Here is a 15,441-nt window from a genome sequence, read left to right on the forward strand (position 1 = left end):
GGTAGCCAAGTTTGAGAACCAAGGTGTAAGTCGAATGTAAAATTTTCCTGTGTTAACTGTGAACTTCTCCAGACTAAGATTGCGGCTTAACTCTCTACTCCAAACAGCCCTAGCACGGTGAGCTCTGGTTAGACGTTCGTTCGTTCATTCATTCATTCATTCGTTCATTCATTCATTCATTCATTCATTCAACACATGCCTATTGAGCCCCGAGTGGGTGCCAGCTGCATGCAGCAGCAGGATGTGACGTGCAGCGAGGACAGGGCCCCGCCCCGGGCGTGCAGGCTCTGCAGAAGCTGGCTGTCATGTCTGTGGCTCGCTGCGCAGCGTGTGTGACGGGACGGAGCTGGGCGTGTGGGGCGGGTGGGAGGGGCTCCCTGGGAGACGGGGCCTTGAGTGGACTCTGCCGGGCACGTGGGGAGGAGTGGACTCACCTCCTCAGTGCTGGCAGGGGAGTGGCCAGAGGTGTCGAGCTTCCGTGAGCTCAGTGGGGACAGGGGTGGCATCCGTCCTGCTCAACCTTGCCAGCCTGAAAGACCCGAGACCTGGGGGGCATCTCTTGGAACCTGAGGGCAGGTGGGCAGGGGGGCTCCTGGGACAGGGACCGCTGGGGAGGTTTCTTGGGCCCCTCACCAAGGCTGGGCTGGTGACGTCTTTACAGAGGTCACCCCAGGCGTGACCAGCATGCCCCACCACACTGGTCCTGATGGATCAGACCTGGGGAGCCACGGGAGCCTTTCTCTGCTTCTCCCTCCTCTGTGGCCCCACGAGGAAGGGCTGCCCTTGCCGCAGCTTTGGAGCCCAGTTCTTGCCCGCTGAAGGCTCTGCCCCAACTCTGCAGCCCTGGGGGAGACTCCCTGGCCTGCTAGGGGCAGGCGTCTCGCCATGGTCCACTCAGCTAAGGGGGCGGTGGGGCCGGGGCGTGCAGGGCTGGGGCCTACCTAGCCCGTAGGTCTGCGTGTAGTGGGAGGACGAACCTCAGAGCTCCTCGGCCTTCTCTGAGCCCTAGTTCTCAGCCCAGCCTGCTCCTGCCGCCAAGTGGGCCGCACAGTTTCCAGAGGGTTCTCTCTTAGCTGCCCCTGCCTGGGGCCCGAGGTCCGAGCTGGTGCCTTTTCACCCCTGCCAGCTCCCGCCAGGCAGCCGGCACTCCGTCCGGGCGGACGGCAGCCTCCACCTTGACCGGGCGCAGCAGGAGGACGCGGGCAGGTACAGCTGTGTGGTCACCAATGCAGCTGGCTCTCAGCAGCGGGACGTGGAGCTGGTTGTCCAGGGTGAGTCCGGGCCCAGGGTTGGAGGGTGCCGGGCAGGGGAACCTTGGTCTTGAGCTCCTTGGTTTAAAAAAACTGCACAAATAATACATAGTCACTGTTGGGAAATTAGGGATTTGACATGTTAAAAAAAAATACTCCTATAGTACAACGAGCTAAGAACAAGCAGATTTTACATTTCAGTGTGTATGTTTTCATATTTTATGCATATACACTCTGTACCTAGTATAATATGTATGCACCTATACATACGTGTAGCATATACATACGCACTAGAGAGAGAAGATATTTCTTTATGCATAACATGTAACAAATTTTTATGTGTTTTTTTATATAAACTGTATATAAATTCTCCACCACCTGTTTGCCTATCTATTCTCTCTCTTTTTTTTTTTTTTTGAGACAGAGTCTCGCTTTGTTGCCCAGGCTAGAGTGAGTGCCGTGGCGTCAGCCTAGCTCACAGCAACCTCACACTCCTGGGCTCAAGCAATCCTTCTGCCTCAGCCTCCCGAGTAGCTGGGACTACAGGCATGCGCCACCATGCCCGGCTAATTTTTTCCACATATATTTGTTGGCCAGTTAATTTCTTTCTATTTATAGTAGAGACGGTGTCTCACTTTTGCTCAGGCTGGTTTCAAACTCCTGACCTCGAGCAATCCGCCTGCCTCGGCCTCCCAGAGTGCTAGGATTACAGCCTATCTAGTCTTTATAAATGTTTTGAAACCAAACTGGCTGACATGCTCTCATTGTCTTGCCGCCTATGCGTTTCCTTGACAACATGTCATGACTGTTTTCTGTCCATAAATATTCAGAGTTTATGGTGGTTTCACTCCAGTCTGACCCCCGGTCATCTAAGTGGCCTCGGGTTTCTCATGGGCGTGAACACCGTAGGGATGGATGAACCACTCCAGGAGCAAGACCGATGCTTTTCTTAGCATAAACTCATGCGTGTGGATTAGTTGTGGAGAGGGCACATTTTTAGAGCTTTTAGTGTGTTTTGGCCAATTGCCCTCCTACCCACGGTGCTGGGTCCCTCCCCTCCCCTGACCAGGAACCACCGTCGTTTTTAATGTAAGTTGAGGAGTTTAAAAGCAAGTTTGGTTATATTTTGTGATTTCTCAAGTATGTTAATGTCTTCTTTTTTTTTTTTTTTTTTTTTGAGACAGAGTCTCGCTTGTTGCCCAGGCTAGAGTGAGTGCCATGGCGTCAGCCTAGCTCACAGCAACCTCAAACTCCTGGGCTCAAGCAATCCTTCTGCCTCAGCCTCCCGAGTAGCTGGGACTACAGGCATGTGCCACCATGCCCGGCTAATTTTATATATATATTAGTTGGCCAATTAATTTCTTTCTCTTTATAGTAGAGACGGGGTCTTGCTCAGGCTGGTTTCGAACTCCTGACCTCGAGCAATCCGCCCGCCTCAGCCTCCAAGAGTGCTAGGATTACAGGCGTGAGCCACCGCGCCTGGCTTAATGTCTTCTTTTTAAAACTGGTTTCACAAAACCCCCAAGGGATGAGTGGGAGAACACATCCTTCCCTCTTTTATAGAGGAAAACCTAAGTTCAGAAGGGGTTGGGCAAGAACCCGGGAGTCCCGTCTGCTTGTTCATTCCGATCATCACGGCGAGGAAAGCTTGTCCCGGGCCAGGCCTCTGTGAGGTTCCAGTCCGTTTCCAGCCCTGGCTTCCCGCCGTGCCCGGCAGCCTCTGCCGGCGTGAATCTGCTGAGTCTCTCCTGGCTCAGGGCACTTCCATTTGGCAAATGCCATCAACCTGCCAGCTCTGGCCACCCGGGGAATCTGGAAGGGCATTTCCTTCCCTGAGAGTGGTAGGTCAGAGCCCTTGGCTTCTGGCTTTCCCTCCCTGACAGCGTTTCCACGCCTGGTGCCCCCCCTTCCCCTGCCTGCCAGCCCCTTGGAGACACCATTTTCACACTTGCAAATCTAGATGTGCTCAGAATGGATATGACACCTGCTTTTCAGTTCACTGTGTTCTGCAAACGCGATTTTCTGCCATTTCTCATCTTTCCATCCCCAAAGGGATGAGCAGGGATTTGGGGTTAAATTAGCCTTTTCGCTGATCAGGGAGTGTGGGTACCGTAAGATTAAGCAATTTTTCCAAAGTCCCAGAGCAAAGAGTCAGCACAGCTGGCCCCAAGCACAGGCTGCCTGGTGGGCAGCGGTGGCTGTGCGTATTGCACCATTTTTATTCTGTTGAAATTTTTTTGACTGTCAAATATGCAGAACATAAAATTATCATTTAAGTCGTTTTAAGTGTGCAGCCCAGTGGCTTCAAGCGCATTCACGTGGTTGTGTACCCACTGCACCATCCATCTCTAGAACTTCTTCATCATCGCGAACTGAAACCCAATGAACACTCCCTCCCCTTCCTCCCCTCCCCCTCCCCCGCCCTGGGAACACCGTCTACCGTCTGCCTCCACGGACTTGCCTATTCCAGCTGCCTCATGCAATGTCTTCACACGATGCTTGTCCTCCTGTGTCTGGCTTATGTGCTTAGCATGTTTTCAAGGTTCATCCATGTTGTCTCATGTGTCAGTATTGTATTCCTTTTTTAAATACACTGGATTTTTAAGAACAGTTTAAGTTTATAGCGAAATTGAGCAGAAGGTACAGAGATTTCCCATATACCTCCTGTCCCCACCCCACAGCTTCCCGACTGTCATGTCAACATCCCCCGCCAGAGCGGTCCCTTTGTCACAGTCAGTGAACCTACATGGACACGCCGTTCTCTCTCTCCGGAGTCCCCAGCGCACAGCAGGGCTCACGCTCGGTGTTGTGCGTTCTGTGGGTTTGGACAAGTGTGTGATGACACGTGTCCACCGTTGTGGGACCACGCAGAGCAGTGTCACCGCCTTGAACGTCCTCTGTGCCCGTCTGTTCCTAACCTCCCTCCCCTGACTCCTGACGGCCACTGATCTTTTCACCGTCTGCGTAGTTTCATCTTCTCCAGAATGTCACCCAGTCGGAGTCACTCTCATCCCGTTCTCAGGCTGAATGACACTCCACTGTGTGTAGCCCACGTTTCGTGGCACTTCCTCGTGTGTGGGCATTGGCTACCGCGGGCGCTGCGCTGTGAATGTCGGCTCATGAGGTTGGTTTATTTGTAAAAGTGCCGCCTAGAATCCATCCCACTGCCACCCACCACGTCACCAACGAAGGGGTCCCGGCCTCCCTCCCCTGCGTCGCCTCGGGAGTTCCCGCCCCCACCGTCACCTGGACCAAGGTAGGCAGCGCCCGCTGCCTTGGGGGTAACCGAGAGGCGGGCCCAGTGGCTCCTGGGGAGGGCTCGGGCTCAGATGGTGTCACCTGCGCCTCTGCCCCAGGACACCAACGCCCTGAACTCCCGGGGTCCCCCCTTCAACGTGAGCAAGGACGGCACCCTGCTCATCGCCCAGCCATCTGCCCAGGACGCAGGGGCCTACGTCTGCACCGCCACCAACGCCGTGGGCTTCTCCAGCCAGGAGATGCGGCTGTCCGTCAACAGTGAGTGGTGGCGGGCCCCGTCCTGGGAGAGGGTCTCAGCGGGCGTGGAGGCAGAGAGTGGTTCCAACTCAGCGCTTTGGAACCCCATGGGGAGAAGCTGCCGGCACGTTAACAAGGCCTGAAAGACGCAAGGCCCTGCGTGGGGTCTGCCTGCCTTGGCAGCCCCCTCACCTGCCTCTCTCTGCCCCACGCCCTCTACTCTCCTCTCCTTTTCTTGAATGGTCCACCCTGCCTCAGGGTCCTTGCACGCGTGGTTCCTTCTGTCTGGAATGCTCTTGCCCTGCCTCTCGGCCCAGCCGACTTTTCCCATCCGTCAGATCCCAGCGTTCCCTGCTGGCCCAGGCGGGCTCCAGTCACCTGTAAGCTCTGGAATGGCCCCTGCGTAGCACCCACCACACTGTGGCTAGATAATTACACATTGAGCTTGTGGGTCCCAGTGTTCCTGCGGGCCCTGGGCACTGTGAGGACGGGGCGGGCCCTGCCTCCTGTGCCGCTGTCCCCTGCGCTCCCCGAGGCCGGGCGCTCAGTAGGCGACGTCCCGGTGAGTGAGCAGATGCACAGGCCAGGCCTTTTCTGTCTCAGACTCTCGTAGCCAATGCTGTTATGTTGAAAAAATTTTTTAAAGTGGGAGCATTTCCTTTCTGGACTAAGGACGATGGGTGGGGACGGGAGGGCCAGGTGGGTTTAGATGTCGCACCTGGCCGGCATGTTCCATTTGGCTGCTCAGACGTGGGCCGGGAGCCTTCCACGTGCGAGTGCTGGGCTAGGAATGGGGGAACGGAGGAGGGGTACAATGCAAGGGGTCTTCAGCCTGACATGAGAGAGAGGTGACAGGTACAGAGTGTCACAAGTCCAGGACGGGGCTTCAGAGGGCCAGAGGGCTCGTCTGTGTGTCACCTGGTGGTTGACATCATGGGATCAAATGGGGAGATGGGGTGAGAAGAGGAGGAGCTCAGAACCTGCTGGAAGGTCCCTGGGGCCAGGTCGTCAGAGCAAGATGGGCTTCTAGAAGGAGGTGGTGGTGGAGACGCAGAAGGGGAGGACTGAGCGGCAACCCTCGGACACGAGTTCCCGAGCCTGCTGGGCCTCCGAGGGTCAAGGCTGCTGTACCGCCTCTGGGGGAGCCATCCGTGGCACCTCCCTGCTCACCACCTGCTTGCACCCCACAGCCAAGCCCAGGATCCACGTGAACGGGTCGCATGATGCAGATGCGCCTCTGAGAGTCACGGTGACAGCTGGTGAAGAGGTGACCCTGGACTGCGAGGCCCAGGGCTCCCCAGCCCCGCTGGTCACCTGGATGAAGGACTCCCGCCCTGTGCCACCTGTCACCAGCAGGTAACTCCAATCCCGTGGCCTCAAGGTGGCCAGTGACCCAGCAGGTGTGTGGGACCCTGTGGACGCTCCCGGGAGGCCCATCGGCTTCTGCACACAGAGCTGTTGTCCGTGGGGCCCCAGACGCCCTGAGGGGCCCTGTGGAGGGTGCACGGGAGCCCAGGGTGTGACGCTCCCTCTGAAATGACACGCACGGGGCACCTCGTGCACTGACCGCCGGGCGCTGCGTGCAGGCTCTCGTTTAACCCGCACCTTGTTATCTGAACCAAACTCCAGACGCTGAGGCTCGGCCGGGTGGGTGAGCTGCTCACGGTCACCCGGCTAGAAAAGAGCAAGGCCAGGGCTGGAACCAAGTCCGACCATGACAACATGCCACCACCACGCCTACTCTGAGGGCCAGGTGTCTGGTGGCCGGGCTTTCTGACTCAGGGGCTCCACGTCGGGGTCCTGGGAGTGGTCGGCAGGGAGGAGGCCTGCTCGGGTGTCCGTCAAAGCCAGGCTGTGCCCGCCCCATGCGGGGGTGTGGGGACGCTGGTTCCGGCCGACAGCAGGGCCCTTGACTGTGTTGGGGAGGGGGCTGTGGCTCAGGCTGGTGACATCAGCCCTGGCAAGGTCTTTGAGATGTTCCAGACAGAGCAGCCTGCTCCGTAACACCCCCCCTCGACACCCACACACGCGTCGCTGCATCTCAGAACATCTGTTTGCTGAGCCCAGCCAGACTTTGCAGCCGTGCACCCCTAAAGGCGGCCGGACCAGGGGGACCTGGCTGTGGCGGTGTCGTAGGACCCCCCATACCCTGCTAGCATCACTGCCGCTCCATGTCATGGGGCAGGGTGTGGTGGGCCGGGGGAGCCTGCAAATCCCCGAGAAAGCCTGTCCTAGCTCCCCGGCTGGGCGGTGGCCAGCGGCAGGCAGGATGCTTGTTTATTTATGGCTTGTTGCTGAATCGGGGAGCCACGTTCCCATTTGTTCACCCGTTAATAGATCAACTGGGAGCCGTAAATTTACTTGCAAGAGCCGCTTTTGCAATCGCAGGGTTTTGTTCCCATTCCCTCTCCCTTGCCCTCTTCACTTCTTGCTGGCTTGCAGTGCGGCCCCCTGGGATGTGAGTCTGTGCGAGGTCATCTGGATGAGGGAGCGAGTATGTCTGGGAGCTGGGGTGGGGTGAAGTGCTCGGGCCTGGAGTTCCTTGGACCGAGTGTGGATTTGCCGGTCCCTCCTTAGTCTCTTGACCCCGGGCTCCTCCTGGGGTGCCCCCTGTCTATAACGTGGATGGATGTAAACCCTGCCTTGCGGTGCCGGGATGGACGCGCAGAGCTTGGAGTGTGGCGGGTGCTGCGAGGCCACTCCTTTGCTGTCACTGTCCTGCCGCTGCTGTTCACACGCTAAGACCTCGTTCCAGCTTTTAGAAAACTGTCCTCATCTTGCCACATCTCTTATCTCATTTAATTCTCACCCACGTTTTAGTTTGAAAGCTTTATTGAGACATAATTCACATACCGTATCATTTGTTTGTATGAAGTGTACAGTTGTGTTGGGCAACTGTCACCACAATTTGAGAACATTTTCATCACCTCGCCCGAAGATCACATCCGCCGGCAGCACCCCCATTCATGCCTGCCCCTGCCTGCCCCGGCCCGCCCCAGCTTCCCCGGCCCCTGGCAACCCCTGAGGCGCTGTCCGCCTCTTTGGATTTCTCTACTCTCGACATTTTATACAAAGGGAATCACACGTGGCCTTTGTGTCACCGCGTTGCAGCACCGACCGGCACCGCGTTCCTTTTCACGGCTGAATAGTATTCCACGCCATGGACGGAGCACATTTCGTTTGTCCACTCGCCAGTGGAGTGTTTCTGGCGACTGTGAGTGACCTCATTTCGGTTGTACTGTAGACGTCATTGTCAGGCTCTGGGGCTCCCTGCGCAGACTGGCACTGTTCCTGCCCAGAGCGAAGCCCCGTCCCCCTCTGACACACGTGGCTCCTTTTCAGTCCACGGTCACTCGGCCAGAAAACGGAGATTCAAAAAGCCCCATGGAAAACACACACCAGGACTGGCTGTCTGTCTGCCCCCCTCCTCCCGGCCTTCTCCCCTCCCCTCCCCTCCCCTCCCCTCCCCTCCCCTCCCCTCCCCTCCCCTCCCCTCCTCTCCCCTCCCCTCTGTCCTCCTCTTCCTTCTCCAAGGGAGCCCCAGGGCTGGGCCTCAAGGCCGCCATGGTGGAAGCCTGGGGACTTGGAGAGCTATCTCCGTGAGTGGCCAAGTTGCAGACGTCCATCCGCCTCCAGGATCCAGCTCGCCCCCCTCACCCCTCCTGCCCTCCTCATCCACCTCTCCAGGCTGCCTCAAGGACACAGCCCTGCGGCCGCCCATCCTGTCTTTGGGGAAGGACTAAGCCTGCTCCCGGAGATCCTGTGGCGCAGTGAGGGCTGGGATGTGCCCCGCCTCGGACGCCCCTCCGCCTGCTTGGCCCGGGTCCCCTCCCGCCAGCCACCCTGGAGCAGCACCGTGCCACTCCACTGAGCACACAGGAACACAGCAGTGGGGGCTGCCGTCCCGAGCATGCGGCTCCCAGGGCCGGGCCCTGACACACACACAGGCTCACAGACACATATATACACGCACATAGACACGCACACAGACGCATATATACATACACATAGACATACACACACATGTACACACAGACACTCACACAGACATGTACACGCAGACACGCACACAGACGCATATATACATACACATAGACACACAGAGACATGTACACACAGACATGTACACACAGACATGCACACAGACACAGATGCACATGCACACAGATATGCACACACACATATACATATGCATACAGACATGTATACACATAGACCTGCACACAGACGTGCACACAGACACATGTACACACAGACATGCACACAGATACATATACACACAGATACGGATGTTGACATGCACACAGAAACATACAGACCTGCACGTAGACGTGTATACACATGCACACAGACACAAGCATGCACAGACGTGCACACAGACACGCACACGCAGACACACCAGGCGTCTGGGCCGAGGTCAGGGGGTGTCTCTGAAGGGTCTGGGGAATATTCTGAACCCGGGTATGTTCGACCTCCAGAATCAGAAAGCCCTAACAAAGAAAACATACTAGGAGCTTGAGGAGCCACGAAGCTCTGAGCCCCGCCCTGTGTTCCAGGCCCTCGGATTTGCTCACGTCCGTGTAGACACCGTGCAGAGTCAGACCTCGCGCATCTTATTTTCTGCCCTCATCACTGACTTCTTTTTTTCATTTACCCAATTTCTTGATTCGTCCTGGCCCCACGTCACTTGCTTTTTATTTTAAAGGGCAAAATAACATTCCAGGGCGCTCGGCTCTCATGGTTGCTAAGCTGCTCTCTGTTTGGGGCACGTGTGCGTTGCCAATTTTCGGTGGTGATAAATGGGCTGTCAGATCATCTTCGCAGGACGCTCCTCTCTATCCCCCGGGGCAGCTCCTCGGGGAACAGTCCTGAAGCCAACGGCGAAGCCCGAGGGTGGGAACGGTCGTCAGGCACTCCTTGTTCTGTGGGACTGATGTTTTTGAAAAGCACACCCGAATTGCGAATTCAAAATTGAAGTCAGCGGTATTGATTGAGTAACGCCATGTGCCCAGGACTGTGCCGGAGCCTCGGAGACAGCAGGCCCGGGCTGCGGCCGTGTGTGAGGTCAGGCGGCCGACGACCTCGGGGCCCATCCCAGCTCCACCCCGCCCGCTCAGTGGGCCTGAGTGGGACCCTCGCCCTCTCTGTGCCTGGGTCTTCCCACCTGAGCAATGACAGGGCTGGGCATGCGAGCATGGCGGCGATTCAGCCCGGGATGCTGGGGCGAGGCCGTGTCTCCAGGCAACAGTGTTTGTTTGGGATTCTGACGAGGAGCTGAGACGGCTGTGAGTGCTCCTGGCTCCAGCTCCGGCTCCCGGAGGCAGCCGGCCAGGTCCCACTCAGGGCCAAATCCCAAATCCCAAATGGGGGCGGGGGCAGCGCGAGATGGAGCTGCTTCTGTCTCGTCATCCAGGTTTTCTGATTTTCCTACTCCCACCTCCCTTCTCTGCCCCTTCTCTGCCCCTTTCCAAGGATGCTGCGGGTCAGGCGGCCCACCCACCCCTCCCCTGGAGGGGGACGCTGGCCCGCGTAGCCCGAGGCAAAAGGTGAGGCCGGCAGCCGGGATCTGGTGACCCGGGAGAAGAACCGCCCGCTCGCCGTGAGCCAGTGGCGTGCCCGACCCCGCGTGGGGCCTTGGCCTTGCGGCTCCTCCAAGCTCACGACGGTTCCTGGCCTGGTGGCTCTGAAGTCGGGTCTTGTCAGCCTGTGGCCAGGGGCTCTTTCCGGAGAACATTTCAGTTAACCAGCTTTCAGAGCCGAGCGTTTAGCTCGCCGCAGCAGTGAGCAGACAGTGGCAAAGTGGGAGTGTCCAGTCTCAGTGTCCCGTGTCCCGACCCGCTGGGTGGCCGTGGGGACCAGGACCACATCCGCGGAGGCTCCGTGTCCTCCTCTGTGGAAGGGGGTGCTGGCAGTGAGACCCCTGCCCCGCGGTCTGGCTGTCGGAGTCTCCAGTGGGAACGTGCTTGCGAGGTGCTTTGCCGCGCAGGGCGCACAGGGAGCGCCCGGGGGCTGGCAGCTGTTGTCAGGGCGCCGTGCCTGTTAGCAGCCGGCGTGCAGGGCTCGTAGGGACGGCGCCTGCTCGCTCTCCCTCTCCCTCCCGTATGCTGCCCTTGGCCCTTTGGTCCACGCCAGGCGCCTCTTCCTGAATCTCTCCAGCTTGCCTTTTCCACCTGTGCCTTCCGGACAAGGGTCTGCGGTGCAGGTGGGGCCACGGGAAGGGGATGCGAGTCGGGGTGGCCGTGTGTGGGGCCGGCGCCTCCAGGCCCCAGGCTCAGACCCCCGCCCCCTGCCCGGCCCCGGCAGACACGGGCGTCTGTTGCGTGCTGCGTCGGGGAGGACCGGCCCTCCCCTGGGCTGGGCGACTCTGGGGGTGGGGGTGGGGTTGGGGGTGCCGTTCATTCAACAGCCACCGACCCTATTTGCTGATGCTTTTAAACAGAGGGGGCAGCCCAGCAACTAGGGTGGTGGCGGGAGGGACGGGTGCACGTGGGCAACCCCCACTCTGAGCAGCCTGACAGGTGCGTCTCCTCCACCGCAGCAGCCTCTAGCCCACCTTGACCCCGGCATCTCTTTGTTGAATGAGTAAATGGTGAAAGAATGAATGAGCAGTTAGCCGGACCGGGCTGGATGTGGCGCGGGCAGGGGAAGGCTTCACGGGAGAGCTGGAGCCAGGCTTCCCTGAAGGGGTCTGGGGAGGGCAGGAGGGGAGCAGGGGCCAGTGTGAGTGACGGTGGGAAGGGAGTGGATGTGTGTGGACAGGGGGCAGCTGGGATTTGGCATCGGATGTATATTGAGCACCTACTATGGGCCAGGACTTGTGCTAAGGGCTGGGGACTTGCCGGGGGCCTGGGCGGCCCAGCCCCTCCCCTCGCAGAGCCACGGGACAGTGGCAGGTAGTAACAGGTGTGGTAAACCGTGGGGAAGGCTCCAGGCCGCAGGGCATGGCGGTCGTGGTGTGCTGGGGAGGCCGCAGCCAGGCGCAGGCCGGACTGCGTTTCCTGGAGCGCTTTCCACTGCGAGGCTTTGGCCCCTCTGGGCAGCCTCTGCCGAGGCCCAGCCTTGGGTGGGCGCTCGCAGGTCCCCTCCGCTCTGACATCTGTGTGCTCCTCGCTGCCCACGGCGGGGGCCAGGGCTCGGGCCAGGTGGCTGTCATAAACAGGAAATTCCTCTCCAGCCTCCCGCTCTCATCTGGGCGCCGCGGGAGCCATCTGGCTGCACACGCGGTGAAGTCGCTCCCGCTAATTACGCCACACGCTCGGCAGCAGCCTGTTCCTTGGAGAGACTCATGTCCTGCTTCTTCCTCCCCTCTCTCCCCGCCTCCCCGCTGAGCCTGTGGAATGTGGGGAGGGCGTGAGAGGAGCAGGCGGCGGGCCCAGGGCCTTTCCTCCTCCCTGAGCCTCATGGAGCTTGGGCAGGGTCGTGAGAAAAGGTCGCCCTGCGCCAGGTCTGGGCCAGGTCCTGGGGCCACCTGTGTGGGTGAGACGGACGGAGTCACGGACAGGTGGTGACAAGCCAGCGTGGTGAGGGTGGGATGGGCACGCTGCCGTGGGTGCCCCTGGGCCACATCTGCCAGCCTGGGGCATCCAGGCAGCCTTCTTGGAGGAAGTGACGTCTGGGTATTGAAAGAGGAACAGGTGTTATTAGGTGAACCGGAAGGGGAGGTGTGTCCCAGGTGGGAAGACAGCACGTGCAGTGGAGGGGCTGCTCTTCCGTGGGGTCACACCTGCAGGGATGCAGGTGTGGAGCTGGAGGTGGGGCTGGGGGTCCGGCAGGCCACGATGCTGTGCGTGGGTTTTGTCCAGGGAGCAGTGGGCAGCCACGGCTGGGTGGAGAACAGGGCAGTGATGTGGTCGGTTTGGCATTTAGAGCAGACACAGTCTCCGCCGGGCAGGCACTGGGTCCTTTGGCCTCTGCAGGCCTCGGCTTGCCCATCTGTGAAATGGGTCTCCCTCTGTCCTTTGTGATAGAGCAGGCTGCAAACTCTTTCTAGGGAGTGACCTGGGGGCTCGTCATAAGAAAGACGAAGCCTACTTGTATTGTCGGGAATCTGTCTGCTTTTAGAAATGTTCTTGTTTTTCTTTTTCCCCCAGAAGCTCCCACTTCCTATCCTGTTAAGGGCTTGTCGGGGAGGGGACGGAGGGGCTCTGTGGGCCCTAAAGTTCTCAGGGGACCTGGAAGACAGCCTCTGAGACCACGGAGCCCGGAGCTGCCTTTTCAGACACGAAGAGACTGGGGTTCAGAGGTGTGGGCTGCCTTGCCTGCGGCCACTGTGGCATAGCACAGTCGACCTCGCACCCAGAACCCGTTCCCAGCCAGGCCTCCTTCACTGACCCAGGTTGTCCCTGTTCGCTGGCCCGGGTGTCGCAGTGAAGTCGGGCAGGAAGCGGTCCCAGCCCCGCGTGTGACTGAGCCTCAAACTGGTTCGGCCCTTGTTTGGTGGATGTTGACAGTCGACATTACCTAACTTTTTAAAAAAGCCATAGACCAGAAAAGCCAAGCTGTGTGGGGGCGGGGAGCCCAGCCGGGCACGTTTACCCGTCGCCAGACAGTGCACATCTGTGTCCCGCTGTCCCTCATTTCTTCCACACTTTAAAGACTGAGCCACCTGCTCAGGGCTGCCCGGCTGATGGAGACTGGGGGGTGAGAACCGGACACTGGCTGGGTCACACCGCACCGACCGCAGGGCTGTCATGGAGCCCTTGCCACGACCCGGGCACTGCGGGCTCTGTGTGCGTGATGTCCCCTCATCCTTGTTCTCTCCTGTGGTTCCGCGTGTGGACGCTGAAGCTCAGGAAGGGGGAGTCCTTGGTCCAAGGCCAGCCTGCGAGAGGCAGAGGGTGGTTCTCGCCCGGGCCACCGGCTGTGGGAGCCCCACGGCCCTCCGCTCTGCCATGCCGCTGCTCGGGGACGGGGTGCTGCCTCATGTCCCTGGCCAGTGTTCCCAAGTCGTGGCCCCCTGGCCACTTGTACCAGCCGCCTGGGGCCCACTTCCCACCCCCTTCCCACCCCTACTGCATCAGAGTTGCTGGTGGGGCTGGGAGTCCGCAGGCTTCACACACAGCCGGGGGTCCTGATGAGAACCCGTCCCGCGTGGCGTGCGAGCCTGTGGGCCCAGGAGGCCTGCCCTGGTGCACGTGCGCCACACGGAGCAGCGTGCACACAGCTCTGCTGGTGAAAGAAAAGAAGAGAAAAAGAAAGAGAGGAGGAAGGAGAGAAAGAAAGGTCTGAATGTTTAAATGTCCACTCAAAAGGGAGCAAATTAATAAATTATGGTATGATCACGCAAGGGAATATTACACAACAGTGAAAAATGAATGACTTTGACCCACACGCATATGCACGCTGCCATTTATATAAATGTTTTAGACATGCACAACAGCGCTGTGTATTGTTTATGCGTGTGCTGGGCTCACCATGGAGACAGCTGACCTCCGCTGAGTGCCTTCCGCTGCAGATGCGGGGCTGTGATTAGGTCATTCGGCTCTGTTGTCAGCCTGTGAGGGATAAGCACCACCGTTGGCTCTGTTTCCCAGAATGAGACAACTTAGGCACAGGAAGGTTGAGTGACTTGCGCAGCCTCACACAGCAAGCGCACGGCAGAAGGGTTGGGACCCAGGCAGTCAGCTCGGTGCCTGGGCTCTAGAGAGTGCCACCCGGGGTCTTGTCCCCAGACTCAGAGAACGTGGCCCAAGTGGCTGCCGGACTCTCTGGACAAACTGGTGGACGAGTTGCTAGATGGGGAGGAGCTGCCCCATTTTACTGATGGGGAGACAGAGACCCGGCAGGACAAAGCTAGAAGCCCGAGGTGGCCCAAAGTGAACCCCTGACGATATCGACCTGTTTGATAACCACGTGCCCAGCGCTTGGTAGCATCTCACGTGATCCTTGCAGCTGCCTGAGAAGTGGGGGCTCCCCAGGGATTCTGCAAGGGGCCCTGTGATCCCCATTAGCAGAGGAGGACATTGGGGTTCAGCAGAAAGGAGAAAGGGCCAGGACTGGAGCCCGGGCCTGCTGGGGTCTGGCAGCCCCTGGTGAGCACCCCCACCCCTGTGCTGGCCACCTGCTCTTGCGGCGAGCCAGGGCCGGTGGCCGCAGCTGCCCTTGCCGTTTTACGGGAGCAGGGGCTGTGAGGAGCCAGCACATGTGGGCCGGTGACATCATGTCCGCAGGAGCCCCTTGGGGTCCGGCCCAGCTGCAGAAGCCTGGCTGGGGGTCCTGGATCCCTGTGAGAAGGGGTCAGGTGACTGTAGCAAGGTGGGCCAGAGCGGGGAGGGCAGCGATGCTTCCAGAACAGCCCCCCCCCCCGCCCTCGACAAGCTCCGGCCAGCAGGGCGCCAGCAGGCGCTGCTCTTAGACGCAGAGGCCTCGGGGCTGGTGGCTTCTCCCCCAGCCCCGTCTCAGGGCAGGCGTGTGCGGCAGAGCAGGGCAGTGACCTGCAGCGGGCATCGAGCAGTGGCCCGGTGCCAGGCTCTGGGCGGCGGAGTCTGTGCACCGACGCAGACTCTGGGTACCCCGGTCTCACAGATGAGGCGAAGCCGTTTGCCTGAGGTTGCACAGCTGAGAAGGATTCAGAGTTTACACTTGAACCCAAGCCAGTGGACTCCTAGTCCAGTGCTCCTTATCTCTCACACCAGTGGGTGCGGGGCTGGCCCTGGCCTGAAGGTTCAGGGCAGTGGAGGCACAGGGTAGGCGGTGG

General features: G+C 59.3%; 1 protein-coding gene across 1 annotated transcript in view; it reads left to right on the forward strand.

Annotated features, from left to right (window-relative positions):
• The window catches only part of HMCN2 (hemicentin 2), a 140,917-nt gene that overhangs the window by 46,541 nt on the left and 78,935 nt on the right, over window positions 1–15,441 (forward strand). Inside the window, exons 19-22 of the mRNA XM_012754522.3 lie at window positions 1,127–1,271; window positions 4,394–4,506; window positions 4,607–4,766; window positions 5,936–6,101. Coding sequence (XP_012609976.3) covers window positions 1,127–1,271; window positions 4,394–4,506; window positions 4,607–4,766; window positions 5,936–6,101 — 584 coding nt within the window. The remainder of the gene's footprint in view (window positions 1–1,126; window positions 1,272–4,393; window positions 4,507–4,606; window positions 4,767–5,935; window positions 6,102–15,441) is intronic.

Source organism: Microcebus murinus, chromosome 12 (genome assembly GCF_040939455.1).
Source record: "Microcebus murinus isolate Inina chromosome 12, M.murinus_Inina_mat1.0, whole genome shotgun sequence".
Taxonomy (NCBI): Eukaryota; Metazoa; Chordata; class Mammalia; order Primates; family Cheirogaleidae; genus Microcebus; species Microcebus murinus.